Raw genomic sequence first — 15524 nt, 5'->3', positions numbered from 1 at the left:
CTCTCGCCAACAGACAGTTCAGTAGCGGGGTCTAAGCCCAAACGTTCTCTCCTCTCACTCTTCAGCCAAATCAAACAACGGGCTTCTCTAAAGTCTCTTCACAAAGGTGCGCTCTCTTCTTTCAGAGCGCGTCCGAATAACAAAGGGGCGGTGCCCGTTTAGCGACACTCAAACAAAGGCTGGCCAGGCTCGGTTGCTATGGTGATCTTCAACATTCTTCTATATGCCAGAGTAGAGAAAGAGGGGGGGGCGTACAACCTGAGTGGCAGGTAGGCGGCCGGGAGGAACGAGGGGTCCTCTAGTCACTCTCCTCCTCCGCCTCGGCGTCCGGCCCGCTGTCGTCGCTGCTGTTGCTGCTGTTGCTGCTGCTCGCGTTGCTGCTGTCCGCGTTGCTGCTATTATTGCTGCTGCTCCATAAAGCCACCCAAGGCTTTTGCTACGAGCGTGCTGTCTGTCTAGCCGCCCTGCGTGGTGAATCAACCTACTCTGACCCGCGAGCCGGCAGGCGGTTATATAGTGGTTTCAGACGCGCAGGTGCGTGTGGTTACCTGGCGAGTAGGCATTAGTGTCAGCTGGCCGAGTAGGAGGTTGGGCAGGTAGGCGTGTTCTGCTACGATGCCTAGAGCGGCTCTCTGTACTCTGCGCGCCTGTCTGAGTGGCGCGCTACTGGTTGCCATGGCAACGTGTGACTGTGTATGCCGGTGGTTGTCGCCGGAGACGCCACAATATATATAGGTATATAGGTACATTTCAAACAAAAGCACAAGTCACTGATGTTATGATATGGTGTCATGTTTAAAAATGTTATAATGTAATAGACAATAAAGGATAAAAAAAAAAACTTCCTCAGATCATCAAGTACAAAAAAAAGAAGTGTATTTGTATTTTTGTCCTAATATTTTTTAATATATAATACGTTTAGGCATTGATTATATAACTATCAGTGTTTATTATTTAAACAACTACTCTTTGCCTGTCATAAATGGCAAAAAACAAGTGATTTTTAAACATATTTTAGTGGTAGATCTTGGCTTGCAAATGAAATGAAATGATTACTATATTTACCCAGGGTATCTGGGCTAAGCTCAAGAACTTGTTTCCAGGCCCTGCTCATAGAACATTTCATCGTAGTGGTTCAATGCCTTGTTCAAGGGCACTTCAGCGTTGGTAATTTTAACGTGTCGGACCGCTGATTCGAACTCGCGACCTTCCGGTATCAAGACCGCTCCGCAATCCGTTCGGCCACCGCTGCCTCTAAAACAATTGGGAACTGTAGGCGGAGGAGATGAAACTGGTTATACTGCTTTTAGCATGGACAGGCCTTAAGTGCTCGGACCTTCCTACACAGGTTAACGGCAGGGGGAGGGGGGAGAGAGAAGCACTTGGTCTTTGAAATCAAATCCAAGTGGTGGAAAGTAACTAAGTACATTTATTTAAGTACAATTGTGAGGTATTTGTACTTTATACTTGAGGCATTGGCTACATTGCAGTATTGATACTGTGATACTGTGTTTTTGTAGTTGTTGCAAATGTTAATAAAATATTCAATCAGTTTGTTTCCCTGCCCACATCCCTGTTTTTTCTACAGTCATGTGTTCGGGTGAATTTCACCCGTATTCCGTATTTATTATTCATTATTATTAGTGATAGTGTGATAGAGAAAAAGCCCATACACCCACAATGGTTGCGATGCAAGGCGCTGTGAGCTTGTAGATCGGCTACTTTCAAAAGATTTTGTACACATTTTGAACTTGTGAAATGGGACATTCTGCAATATGAGTACATTTACTTTTAGTACTTAAAGTACATTTTGACTATTGTACTTTTACTTGAGTAAACTTTGAATACGGGACTACTACTTGTACTACTAACGGAGTACATCTACTGTGCAGTATTGATACTTGTACTTAAGTAAAACATTTGAGTACTTTTTCCACCACTGAACAGGATCGTTTATACTGGGCCTTGTGGAAAAGGACGGGTCGCACACGGCAGACATGACAAATAACGTAAAACAAAGAAATTATCTTATCATCATCCATCATAATGTATCGCATTTCGCGGTCAGCCAATCAAATAATGTCCGTGGTACACACACACACACACACACACACACACACACACACACACACACGCAGATACACAAAGCTGGGTATAGGAGGGTCTAGCGTACCTCAAAAATACGTTTAAATAGGTGTCCTAACCCCACCCCTCTGGTCAGAGAGAGAGAGCGACACACACACACACACACACACACACGCACACACACACACACACACACACACACACACACACACACACACACACACACGCACAGGAAGGCATGCAGGAGGGCAGAGAGGAGGAAGGGAGGGGTGCATTGGGCATTCAGAGACATCTTATCTCTGTGCATTCGGCCTTGGATGTCTCCTCTGAAGACTACACTGTCCACAGTAGCTGAATTATTACAAGTGTGAATGGAGTTTCTAGGTGAATGTGATTTTTTTTGAAGTGCCAAAATCTGCCATTGACCCCCATTCAAATGTTCTCAAATTTGTAAGCACTATATTAAAAAATAAATAGAAACACAGATCAGGAGGAGGAAATTGACATGGATAGGACACACACTGCAGGCACAATAGATCAATCACGAAACATGCATTAATATGGAACCCGCAAGGCAAGAGGAAGAGAGGAAGGCCTAGAGCCACCTGGAGAAGAACCACAGAGCAGGAGATAAAGGCACAAGGGCTGTCATGGCAACACCTGGAGCGGAGGCCACAAGACCCAAGGGGATGGAGGAGCCTCAGCATGTTCCTCAGGGAATTTAAAGGCCTAAGTAAGTAAGTATACGAAAGTATATATTTCTAAAACTATGAAACATTTCAAAGATTCCTTTTCAGGCAAACATGTCCACCGTAAGATGAACCGAAAATAAATAAATGGGGTTTCTAGGTGTAAGTATGTAGGACTAGTAGCATGCCAAAGTTTGTGCTATTGCCATTGATGCAGTTAAATAACTTTTTTGACTTCAAGGTCCTTTTCTTTACCAAATGCACCATCACTACCTTAGCCTGACTGAGTGAGATTTCCATGCGCTTTCATCTTAGTATTTTAACCTGCAGCATGGATTACACACATAAACTCTACAAATAATATAATATCAATTCCTAGGCTAAAATATGCAACTTTATTATTTTCTTTTATCCCCAAGGAAGACATTGTTACGTTGTCAAATAGCCATTTGTATTTATTTTTCTAAGCATTTGTGTGGCAACAAGCTTTTTTTTGTTTGTTTTTCATAAGGCTCACCAGATCAAACTACTGAGGTATCTATGGAAAATAGCATCCAAAGATCAAACTACTGAGGTAGCTATGGAAAATAGCATCCAAACTTGATTACAATGAGTTGTAAAATGTCCAACAAGAGTGAGAGGAGAGACCATATTATGCAAAGGCTAATCGTTGTGTATGTTCATAAATGTATAACTGTCTGGAGTCATCGGTGTCTTTTCCGACATTCTTCAAAATCACCGATTTGATTCATGTTATTCATTAGTACACTTAGTACATTAGAAAGAAATTACAAGAAAGTGAAATAATAATCAAGGTAAAACTATATGACATAAATCACTGGATGCAGCGTGGCTGCACCGTTGCATTGATCTGTGCTCAAACATTAAACAAGATTACAAGTTAAAAGGTCAAAAACTAGACACCAGTACAGACTGAAAGTATGGTCAGTTACATAAACTCACAGTAATACAGTACTGACCTCATATTAGTCTTAACCACAGTCTTAACCGGAGTTCCTCAAGGCTCTGTACAAGTGTTTGCTGTTATCGCAGAAAATAGCAGATCGACAAGCTCATTAATGATTGAGCTTGTCGATCTGCTATTTTCTCCCAAAGTTTTCCCCACAATATTCATGCTGAGGTTTAAGTGGTTAAACCTGATTTTGTACTTTGTCATATTACACCATCGTGTGCCAAAAACACCATTTTACAACAGAATATTAAATGCGATGTAAGTGATACTGTATTTCCATTTAATACAAGTGTTGAATAGCTCTAACGGTGGTCTCTCCAACTCTTTAGTAAGCAAAACCATTGTCAGTTTGAGATACAAATGTTATATCCAGTAAAGCAAAGCAAAAAGCAAAGTTCTTTGTTTACCCAGGGTAAGTGGACTAAGCTCGAGATGCTTGTTTACAGCCACGCCCTGCTCATAGAACATTTCATGGTTGGGGTTCAATGCCTGAGGTCAGCGGATCTGTCGGTTACAGCCGTGAGCTGGCCTGGGGTCAGCGGATCTGTCGGTTACAGCCGTGAGCTGGCCTGAGGTCAGCGGATCTGTCGGTTACAGCCGTGAGCTGGCCTGAGGTCAGCAGATCTGTCGGTTACAGCCGTAAGCTGGCCTGAGGTCAGCGGATCTGTCGGTTACAGCCGTGAGCTGGCCTGGGGTCAGCGGATCTGTCGGTTACAGCCGTGAGCTGGCCTGAGGTCAGCGGATCTGTCGGTTACAGCCGTGAGCTGGCCTGAGGTCAGCGGATCTGTCGGTAACAGCCGTGAGCTGGCCTGAGGTCAGCAGATCTGTCGGTTACAGCCGTGAGCTGGCCTGAGGTCAGCGGATCTGTCGGTTACAGCCGTGAGCTGGCCTGGGGTCAGCGGATCTGTCGGTTACAGCCGTGAGCTGGCCTGGGGTCAGCAGATCTGTCGGTTACAGCCGTGAGCTGGCCTGAGGTCAGCGGATATGTCGGTTACAGCCGTGAGCTGGCCTGGAGTCAGCGGATCAGACATGGATTAAACTTCTCAGTCACAGATTGAGGCTGATTTCAGTCATTTGGATTCCATACAGAAACCAGCATGTCTTCTATGGAAGCACATTGTGCAGCGGAAGTAGCCGATCTACAAGCTCGCAGGTGCATTGAGAGTGTGTAAGTCGGCTACTTTTGGTTACTATTTTAATATTAGAGCATTGGGCAACAACAAAGTCTTATGCACACCTGTTAGGCTCAGAGACGGGTGCGGAGGCAGGACTCAAATATGCCAGTCAATCTAAGCTAAAAACAACACTCCTTGGGCTAAATTCGGCCATAGCCAATTGCCCAAATGCGCTGACATCATCACATTGTGAAGACGGCTATAGCCCAAAGAGTGTTTTTCGTGCAAAACGAATGCTTGGAATGGGTTCAGAATCATGAATAACCCCCTAGTTTGACATGTCACATGGTACTTAAAGCATATAGGTTATATAGGTTAAAGCTTGTAGGTTTTCAATGGGACCCCAACGTTCAACCCCTGAATTTACCGTGATCCAAAATGTATATAATTATCAATTTTTAATGTTATTTGGATGACCCTAAGGATCATTAAAAAACCTTGAATGATTACTTTCGGGTCAAATCTTAGATTGACTGGCCTCAAAGTATTCAAAAGAAATGCACATAAAGTGCACAAAGACGACGATGCCTGAAGAAGGTCTTTGACCGAAACGTTGCCTAATAAAAGTGTTCACATTGCAAGTGCAGGCGGTGTGCGGGTCTTTGTGCACTTTATGTGCATTTCTTTTGAACGTTAGAGCATTGGAAATGGTCAAAATATCAATTATGTACAGAAGCATCTTCCATAAAATCCTAACGGTCTGGGACAATTCATGAAAGCAAATCTGTGATTTCTTCGCCTGGTTGGCAGTATACATGTAGAACAGTGTCAGGAAGAAATCCTTATCTCACGGTTTCCCAAATCGCACATTAGGACACCATTTTTCAGTCGAGAGATTTTATTTTGCTTGAATCCACTGGGATCAGTGGGTTTACAGCTGTGAGGTGGTGGCGAGGTGGAGGATGTACTGGTCTGGGATCAGTCTGCAGCTGTGAGGTGGTGGGGAGGTGTAGTATCTCCTGGTCTGGGATCAGTCTGTTTACAGCTGTGAGGTGGTGGCGAGGTGGAGGATGTTCTGGAAGGAGGCACACAGGATCTGGTGGAAGCGATCTGCGTCAGTCTGCGGGCTCGATTTCCACGCCGTGACGGAGGCCACGATCCTGGAGTCAGGGAAGACAGAGAAGGTGTTAAATAAACAATATAGGATGTGTCGTCGCTCTTCCACTGAGCAGGAGCTACTGTATACTGTGGTCTAATAATGCATGGATTCCAAAATGTTTTAGCTCGAGACTCAAAAGTCTTGCATTTGATCTCCCCGGGACCCAAACTAGTGAAAATAACCAATCTACAAGCAGTTTTTGGAAACATAAAATACAGTTTTAGTAAACTTTTTTTTAAACTCTTTTGAGAAACACCGCTATGATGTATGGACAGTTTGGACACCAATTGTGATTTTGACAGTAACTTTTGATTTATTTTTAGTCAAGGTCTTTTGAATGAAATTCTATCACCTTTTTGTCATCTGAGATGTTTTATTTTTATTTTTTAAGTGCAGAGTTTAGTTTTAGTTATTTGTGTTATTTGTTGAAATTGTCAATGTCTTTGTTTTAGTCATGATAGCTTTAATAGGGTTTATTGTCTCCACCAGGCCGAAGGCATGGGGACTGAGTATGTTTTGCACTCCGTCCGTCCGTGTGACCGTCCTTGTGTCCGTCCGCCCGTCCGTTCGTGTGTACGTCCGTCTGTTACCAGCTAATCTCCGGCACTGTTAACCCGGTTGATGCCAAACTTTGCACATACACTCTCTAGATGCCAACGATGAACCACCAGGAGGAGCCAACGATGAGCCACCAGGAGGCCGACTTTTGTAACACACATTTCTTGATATTATTCCTCCAAAAATCCCGCAAATCGTTACACAGTATCTCTAGAGTCATGTGCTCAAGACGGATCTTTCCGATATTTCATAGGCCTATTCCATCCTAATTGGCTAACATTGGCTTTCAAAGTTTGCAGGATTGGCCCGTTTTGAACAAAAAGCCTCAAATCATGAACGCAGAGTGCAATTTACGTGAAATCGTTCACGCACTTTCCTACTAGACTGAGGAATATATCCCACCCTTTTCACATTGGCCTGTTATAGCGACCACCAACAGGTGGATTTTTGCTAAACACATTTTTGGAACAAAATGCCTCAAATCTTCCAATTGCCATCCAAGGCGTAAGAACAAATGGCACCCTTTTCACATTGGCTTATTATAGCGCCACCCTGGAGGCCACAACCTGACCTGGCCTGGTGGAGACCTGTGCCCCGAGGAGAACTTTTTCTAGTTTAGTTTTCATCAGTGGGGAATGGCCGTCGACAAAACCAACACTGATGGACACATGCGCCGGGTTCTCTATACGTCACCTGTCGTCTCTGATGCGGTAGAAGACGCCGTAGCCCTGGTGCACCATGGGAGCTACGGCGCCCATGACAGTGGTGTAACCCACCAGACTGGAGGACAGCACAAAGTTACCTCCGCCGCCGCTGTAGGACACAACACCAGCGGTCATTAACCCATTTTGACCTGAGATCAGATGTCTTCTAAATCCTGACAGTTTTCTGAAAAAGCTGTTTCTGTCAGTCGTTCTTCGATTTTTCAAAAATAGCAGACCTACAAGCTCGTAGCGCGGCACTCGGTGCCGCGCTATGAGCTTGTAGATCTGCTATTTTTCAATAGCTAAAGTATAACATAATGCTTAAAACACCAAAAGGGGTTCCCGCCAAAAATGGGTTAATTAATTTGTCCTGACCCTAACACATGACCTTAGGGGTCATCACTATCTTGTCTTTTGTTTACATTTTTAGTAGATAAGTGTCACTGTACCTCCTGGCAAACAGTGGGTCCAGGAATATGTCTGGCGTGGGTAGTCCCTCCTCCCCGGCGATCAAGGCCAGGCCTAGCAGGTGTCTGTCAAACCCTGGGAAGGGAACGACATTGTGACTCCGTTGATGTGAGACACTCGGTGGTGTGGAAAGAAAACGTATTTACACCAACCCGGCCCAAGGAAGGAAGAGGCCCAGTGTCTTTCCAATATGGCTGCTGTGCATATAGTGCCCATTATTATATGTGGACTTAACCCATTTAGGCCTGACGTCGAAATAATATCTGCTATTTTTCAATAGCTAAAGTATAACATAATGCTTAAAACACCAAAAGGGGTTCCTGCCCAGAATGGGTTAAACCATTGACGCTCAGCCCTGGACTGGCATTTGGCCTTTGTACCCTAAACCAGTGGTTTTCAACCCTTTTCATATCAATGCCCATTATTTATTTTTTCATTAAGCCACGGGCCATTTGATGTAGACTCTCAGACCCGAGACGAGAGAATATGTTGTTGTCGCTTAATCATTTGTCCACAATTCCAAGCTGTATTGAAATGTTGATCAAAGTAACAATTCTTCTACATTCTCTATATGTGTAGACTTCTTGTAAATTAAGAAATGCAGATGTATAACAACAATTTAACTCTTGAGAACATAAAATGAAACCGAATGGGACCCGCACGGGTCCATTTGTTTTCATTTTATGCTCTCGAGAGTTAAAGGTCTGATAAGGGTCCATTTGGTTACCAACTCTCCATCATTTAGCTGGGGACCACCTGGATCACTCTCAAGGACCACTGGTGGTCCCCGGGCCACTGGTTGAAAACCACTGCCATAAAACAATGTGCCAACGTCAAAGGCCAAGTGGCCTAGCTTGCCCGTAAAAAATTATGAAAATTCCAGGCCCGGTATACAGAGGTTGACACTAAGGTCTCAGAGGCAGCTTGCCCGTCAGGCAAGTACAGATCATGTCCTACTTGCCCAAAGGTTATGCCCATTTGCCCAAAAAGGAAATTGCCCATCATACAATGATGGGTAAAATTTCTATTACCTTTCAATTTAACACTTTTTTTCCCTCCTTTTTTGAGTGGTGTAAACCACTCCTACAACTGGCTTTGTTAGTTTACGTGTCTGTTCGTACCAAAAAATGAGCATGGTTGCTATGGTCACCCAGTTCACACGGGTGTGATTTCATTACGTCAGACATTACGTCAGACCACAGTTGATCAGTCTATATAAGACCTTACACCACTCAGTTCACACGGGTGTGATTTTTTTATTACTTTCTCAGGCTGTGCAATACACAATTGTTATACCAGCTCAGTGGCCTTGTGGTTCGAGTGTCCGCCCTGAGACTGGGAGCTCGGTGTTCAATCCCCAGCTGGGTCATACCAAAGCCAGTTTAAACAATGGGACCCAGTGCCTCCCTGCTTGGCACTCAGCATCAAGGGTTGGATTGGGGGTAAGTCCCTGCGACATACTAGCGTCATGTCCAGGGGGTGTACTTGTACATCAAGCTGCCTCACACTACAGGAGATAGGCTCATGGCTCGGCAAGGCTAGCCGTGTAGTAAGTAACTAACACGGCTATGAATATGACTATGGGTTAAGTGAAGCAACAGTGAAAACAGCACATTATAGGTAAACAAACAGTGCTCTTATTTTACATTCCACAGAGCACTATCTCTGGCCACCTGGCCAGGTGCTCAGACAGATATCTCGTGTTGTGTTTATAGATAGTCATGTCAAACGAGCACTTGCCCGGGCCGGACAACCTGAAAGCAAACTGCACCTGGCCCGAACTTGATTTTTTTATTTACCTGCCAGGGCCCTTATTTGTCTACACCACAGTAACACATAGTAACTGACTGACCCTGTGCATTCTGGGCTTCTGCCATCAGTTTGTTGTGAGTGTTGAAGGCCAGCAGCAGAGCTTTCCTCCTGGCATCAGTCTGACAGAGAGAAAAAAAAGAGAAAAAAACATAAAAAAATAAATAAAAAAAAACACAGCCTGGGCGAATACAAAGGGTTCATTTGGTTAATGTTAGAAGACTTACGGAGCAGGCGGGGTCCAGCATGGCCCGGCACCAGGCCACAGCCTGGGCGGTACAAGGCCTCATGGTCTCCGTCCTCCCGTGGTAGAACCTGCGGGTCATCGCTGTCTCGTAGCAGCTGCCAGGCCTGATGAGCCGAGAAGAAGACACACAACACGACCATTTTACTGCACTGGTTTTTCAACGCTTTTCATATCAAGGCCCATTATGTATTTGGCATTTGAACCACACGGAGGACATTTAGCCTCTCAGACCCACGATTTTGAATAGTTTGTTGTCGTTGCATAAGATTTTCCATGCTGTATTGATGTTGGTACTGAGGAGGCAATCTTTGATATAAATACTAGAAACGATGAGAAAATAAAAGAATCGAAGCAAAGCTGTCTTTGTGGTTTTAATACACAGAAATGTGCGCACACAATGGTGAAAGTTGCACACGGTATAAATCCGTTGCAAGTAACACACAGAATGAGAGACAACACAGGGTTTTTTTTATCAGTCTCACAGAGTTTTTATCAGAACTGCTAGTTTCTGGCGCCGGCCAGTGCCCGTGACCTTGAGGCCCCAGGTGCAGGAACTCAGTAATTGATACAGCTAGGCACCGCTAGGCACCCAGTAATAAGTCTTATACAAACATCACTTGACAACTACAATTGTCCAGTGCAGACATTTCTAACAACAACAGTTGTTCAAAGCTCTTACATATAGACGGATTCGTGGAAGAGAGGTTACAGGTTATAAGTTTCATTAAACTAAAGTGACTTTGCAGGCACACTGTCAGTGGATGGAAAATTCCCTATCAGTAGAGAGGTAACAATTCTTCAAAATGTCTCTAATTTGTGTAGACTTCTAAATTAAGTAATGCAGATGTTTTAGTTGTAGCAGTTTAGGTTTTTATGAACACTGTAACGTATGAGAAGTAAAGAATGAGCGAGAACTGTCTTTTGTTTACTCTGTGTGCACTTCATGGTCACAAGTGTGTGAGTGGGGGTGGAGAATAAGAAGCACTGTTCTGTCCAGTGTTGAGTTTATCCAGGAAGCAGAGCAGAGGACTGAGTCGAGACCATATAGGCTACTGTTCAGCAAGTATAAAGTCACATCCCGGACGGTAAAAGCAGGAGATGAACCTTTAGGCGTTGTTTTTTTTAAAGAGAGAGATGTCGTCCGACAGCTTTTCTGCTGCTGTGTCAGAGGAGCAACAACAGCCAGAGATCTACCAGAGAGCCATGCTAAAGCAGCCTGTGATAAAGTTATACAGAATAAGTGAGTGCATGTTTTTAACTTTTTATGTCATTGTACACTTTTATTTAATCTTCATCTTCAAGAGAAATGTTGTCAGTGGACTAACAGAGTAATGCTTCCTTCCAGCACTAAATCAACTGTACATAAGCTGTGCGTGCGTGCGTGCGTGCGCGAGAAGCCCTACGCCTGTGACCAGTGTGGAGCTAGGTTCAACAGAAAAGGGTCTCTAAAGACTCACACGATAATTCATACAGGAGAGAAGCAGTACTCCTGTGACCAGTGTGGGAAACAGTTCAGCACGAGCAGTGATCTAAAAAAACACCACAGAATTCATACAGGAGAGAAGCCCTACGCCTGTGACCAGTGTGGAGCTAGGTTCAGCAGTAAAGGGTCTCTAAAGACTCACTAGAGAATTCATTGAGGACAGAAGACCTACCACAGACACATTTTGAGGGAAGAGCTTCTATGTAAAGTGCTTCCCTTTGCCGCTGATGCCCAAAGTGGCATCTTAGCCCGTAGCCCTCGCCCCGACGACCTTACAGGCATATGCAAATGCTCAACGTATGTAAATTACAGTGCATTTTTATAGACATAGCACTCTATAGTGTATGTGCATAGTTTAATTATATAGATTGGGAATGCCACAGACGAATAACAGTCTAAGTCCACACTATTGATCCATAATGTATAAATGATAGATAAGGGTTCAGGACAACGAGGCCTTTTCGTGGAGGGGTCAGAATGAAATTTGGACTTAGACTGTTTTTCGTCTGTGGTACTTATGATTCTTGAAGACAATTTGTATGTATTTGATGTTGTATTATTGTTCTTGCTTACTGTAAATCGCTCTGGATTGCGTACAATTTACAATTTACAATTTAGGCATTTAGCAGACGCTCTTAATCCAGAGCGATTTACAATAAGCAAGAACAAAAAGCATGGGAATACATCACATATGTAAAAATGCATTTATCGCGAAACATGCGTAAGCTAAGAACGTGACTAGAACATATCTATATAATGACACTATACATATAAACTATAACTAGAACATATCTATATAATGACACTATACATATAAACTACACATATATGCTATACTATGCTGTACATATATACTATGAAGTGCTATGACTACATACAATGCACTTATTGTGCTGTCTACATGACATGCTATAAGTCTGTTTCAAATGCTATATAAGTCTAAGAAGTGCTGTCTAAGGGGGGTAGGGTAAGTGCTATGGGCCATGATGGAGTCTGAAAAGGTGGGTTTTCAGACTACGGCGGAAGATCGGGAGTGATGCTGCAGTTCTGATTGCAACGGGAAGTGCATTCCACAGTTTTGGGGCCAGAAGGGAGAAGAGTTTGGGACGTGTGGAGCTAAATGCCTGAATTGTAAATTGTAAAGTGCCCTTTTTAATGTACAGGTACTGCCCAAGGGTCTAAGGGTTGGCCCTTATCAAGCAGAACATTAATACGAATATAAATTCACTCATAATCAGTGTGGTTGCTATAGAAGTAGGTCGGGAGTGGCTTATTGTCAGTATCAGTCGGTCACACGCGGGAGTCTGTTAGACAGTGGCGTCTTACTCGTTAGTAATAGTAGTAGTAATTTAGTAACAGTAATAGTTTAACTAGCCCATCTACATCGACATGTTTTGATCTTATAGATCGGCTATTTGAACCAAAAAATGTTCTTCAAAATAGTTTAAAAAGAAGAAGTTTAGGGATATTAACACATTCCCTCCCAGCCCTCCAGGCCAGAATGTGGCGCTAGTGCCAGAGAAATCTGCAAAATAAGCATAGAAGACGGGTCACTTCCACCCGCGCCAGTTTTGACCATTAGGGAGATGACTTCCATCGTTTGCCCAGCCATTCTGGGGGCTTGGGTCTAGCGCATTGTAACGGCGACACTTGCCCTTGTCCTAGCCCCGAAGACCTTGCAGGCATACGCAAAGGCTCAATTTATGTAACTTAGATAGCATTTTATGTAGACATAGCACTAGTCTATATATACTATTTGATGTATTTGATGTATTACCATGTTGTTTGTTCCTGCTTACTGTAAATCGCTCTGGATTAAGAGCGTCTGCTAAATGCCTGAATTATAAATTGTTGTATCTGTAGTGTAGGTCTATAGGGAACGGAGGGACGAGGCCCCCAGAGCAGCCATGATGATCAGCGCGGCTCGGATTAACGTTGTAATGTGTTGTATAAAACAGTGGTTCTCAAAGTGGGTGCAGAGGTGCCGCAGAATACTTTGATAATATTTGGAATTAGTGTCACCACATCTGGCTTCATTAATCAAGCTTGCCTCAGAGGGTCGCCATGCAACTCCTTGCAACATGCAACTGGTGTGGTTTGTTTTGTTGCAAGGAGTTGCAGCGGTGTGGTTTATTGGGCCTTAACCCTGTATTACAGTTTAATTTATCCATATCTCATTTATATTGTAGCAATATTGTCTGGGCAAGTACATATCCGTCTAATTTAAACAGAATTCCCAATATTCAAAAGAAATGTGTAAGAATAGCTACGTCTTCTAGTCATTTGGCTCCATCTGCTCCTCTGTTTAGACATCTAAATGCATTGTCTATCTATGACATTACCATAGTACAGCCCTGTTCTTTCATACATGGATGCACTTACCTTTCAAGTGCTTCAATTTCAATGATAATATACTAGACAATCTGACAATCTCCATCCTCGCCTCAGCCGTACCACTCATAGCCAGTTCTCTAATAAAGACAGAGGTTCTTTACTACTACTACTGGTTACTATAGGTTGAAAGTAATCTGACAGGAAATGGGGGGGAAGACACAGGGGCAAAGGCCGTCGGGATCGGGAGTCGAACCCGCGGCACGCCGTCAGGCTGGCTCAGCAGCCTATAGGTGCCCAGACGGTTGAGCTAACCGTCCGGGCCAAGAAGACAGAGGTTCTTTACTCTGGATTCCAGAGTAAAGAACCTCAATGTGTGTCATTCCAGAGTCTGGAATGACACACATGCTTATTGCCAACTCCTCATCTTCACTCAGTAACTTTAAACATAGACTGAGGGCCAGCCTGATGAATCAAGCCTCTCTACTTGCTTGCTTCTACCATAGAAACACACTCACACACAACAGTATCCAACAGCTCCAATAGTATGTGCACAGAAGGTCTCTGAGATCATTAAACCCAGCAGGCCTTGCTGGTTGTTCCTCAGACAACATTGAAAACAAAAGGCTATGGAATGAGTTCCTCTTCCACGTAAGAACTGTGGCCTCTGTGGACATTTTTAAAGGACTGTTACAAACTCACCTTTTTAAACAGGCCTGTCATAGCCCTATTTGACTTCCCTGTTCATTTTCACCGGCTTGGTTAAATGTTGATTGTTTTATTTTAATTCTATTTTGTCTTAGCCTACTTTATTATCGACTTGTTTTACTTGTATTGACTCTGTATTGATTATTAATGACTTGTTTTACTTGTATTGACTCTGTATTGATTATTACTGACTTGTTTTTCTTTTCTTGTTGTTAAAGCACTTTGTGACTGCGATTGCCTGCGAAAGGTGCTGTACCAATAAACTTTACTTCACACACGCATGCACGCACGCACACACACGCACGCATGCACGCACTCACGCACGCACGCATTCAACTGCACACAAGTGTATTTGTTGTTTGTCACACCTCATGTTTATTATTTTAGGTGAGAACCTGGTATAAACCCTATATGGCTTTCCTTTATCATTCTGTGTTTTAATAACGTTACCTTTTTTGTACTGTTTAAATGTGCAAATAATAAAAAGGGCATTAGCCCCTCCTATGCACAGCGTTGTGCGTGTGTGTGTTTCTCTCTCTGTGTGTGTGTGTGTGTGTGTGTGTGTGTGTGTGTGTGTGTGTGTGTGTGCGTGCGTGCGTGCGCGTGTGCACGGAATTTGATGATTTGAGTGGCTGATGTATGATCATGCATGATGATACGAAAGAGCGCCGCTCACATCACAAGTGTGTGATTTTTTTATAAACACAATAACGAATGAGAAGTAAAGAATGAGCGAGAACACGCAGCATCACAGTTACAAACAAATCACACCGTGTGAAGTGAGGGGCGCTAATATATTAAAGTCTAACTCATGTTGATTAGGTGATGTAAAACAAACGGCGACAAAACAAATTAAATTAAATTCTCTTTTTTGTTAATGGAATTTCATGTTTAGGGACAAGATGGCGTAAATTGTCCCTTCATTGTCAATGGCGTTTTTAAAACAAACATTGAACTAAAAACAAACATTAAACCTGTGTAGCGCCCCTCAAAAATAGGTGGTACAGAGAGAGAGAGAGAGAGAGAGAGAGACAGACAGACAGACAGACAGGAAGGAAGGAAGGATCGAGGGGCCCCTCACACACACACACATGTCCGACTTTTCTGCCGCTGCATCAGAGGACCAACAACAGCCAGAGATCTACCAGCGAGCCATGCTGAAGCAGCCTGTGATAAAGTTACACAGAATAGAGGA

General features: G+C 43.5%; 1 protein-coding gene across 2 annotated transcripts in view; it reads right to left on the bottom strand.

The window, feature by feature from the left end:
• Positions 1 to 5812: 5812 nt before the first annotated feature.
• Positions 5813 to 15524, bottom strand: part of LOC306925449 (peroxisomal carnitine O-octanoyltransferase-like) — a 46432-nt gene continuing 36720 nt past the window's right edge. For both annotated transcript variants that reach the window (XM_079504274.1, XM_079504273.1), the window contains 5 exons: positions 9788 to 9911; positions 9604 to 9682; positions 7733 to 7826; positions 7273 to 7392; positions 5813 to 6022 (listed from right to left, as the gene is read on the bottom strand). In XM_079504274.1, the coding sequence (XP_079360400.1) occupies positions 5902 to 6022; positions 7273 to 7392; positions 7733 to 7826; positions 9604 to 9682; positions 9788 to 9911 (538 nt within the window). In that variant the 3' untranslated portion in view covers positions 5813 to 5901. The remainder of the gene's footprint in view (positions 6023 to 7272; positions 7393 to 7732; positions 7827 to 9603; positions 9683 to 9787; positions 9912 to 15524) is intronic.

Source organism: Electrona antarctica (assembly GCF_951216825.1).
Source record: "Electrona antarctica genome assembly, chromosome: 6".
Classification (NCBI taxonomy): Eukaryota; Metazoa; Chordata; class Actinopteri; order Myctophiformes; family Myctophidae; genus Electrona; species Electrona antarctica.
Note: the sequence above shows the minus strand (reverse complement) of the source record. Positions and strands in the feature narration are given on the sequence as shown.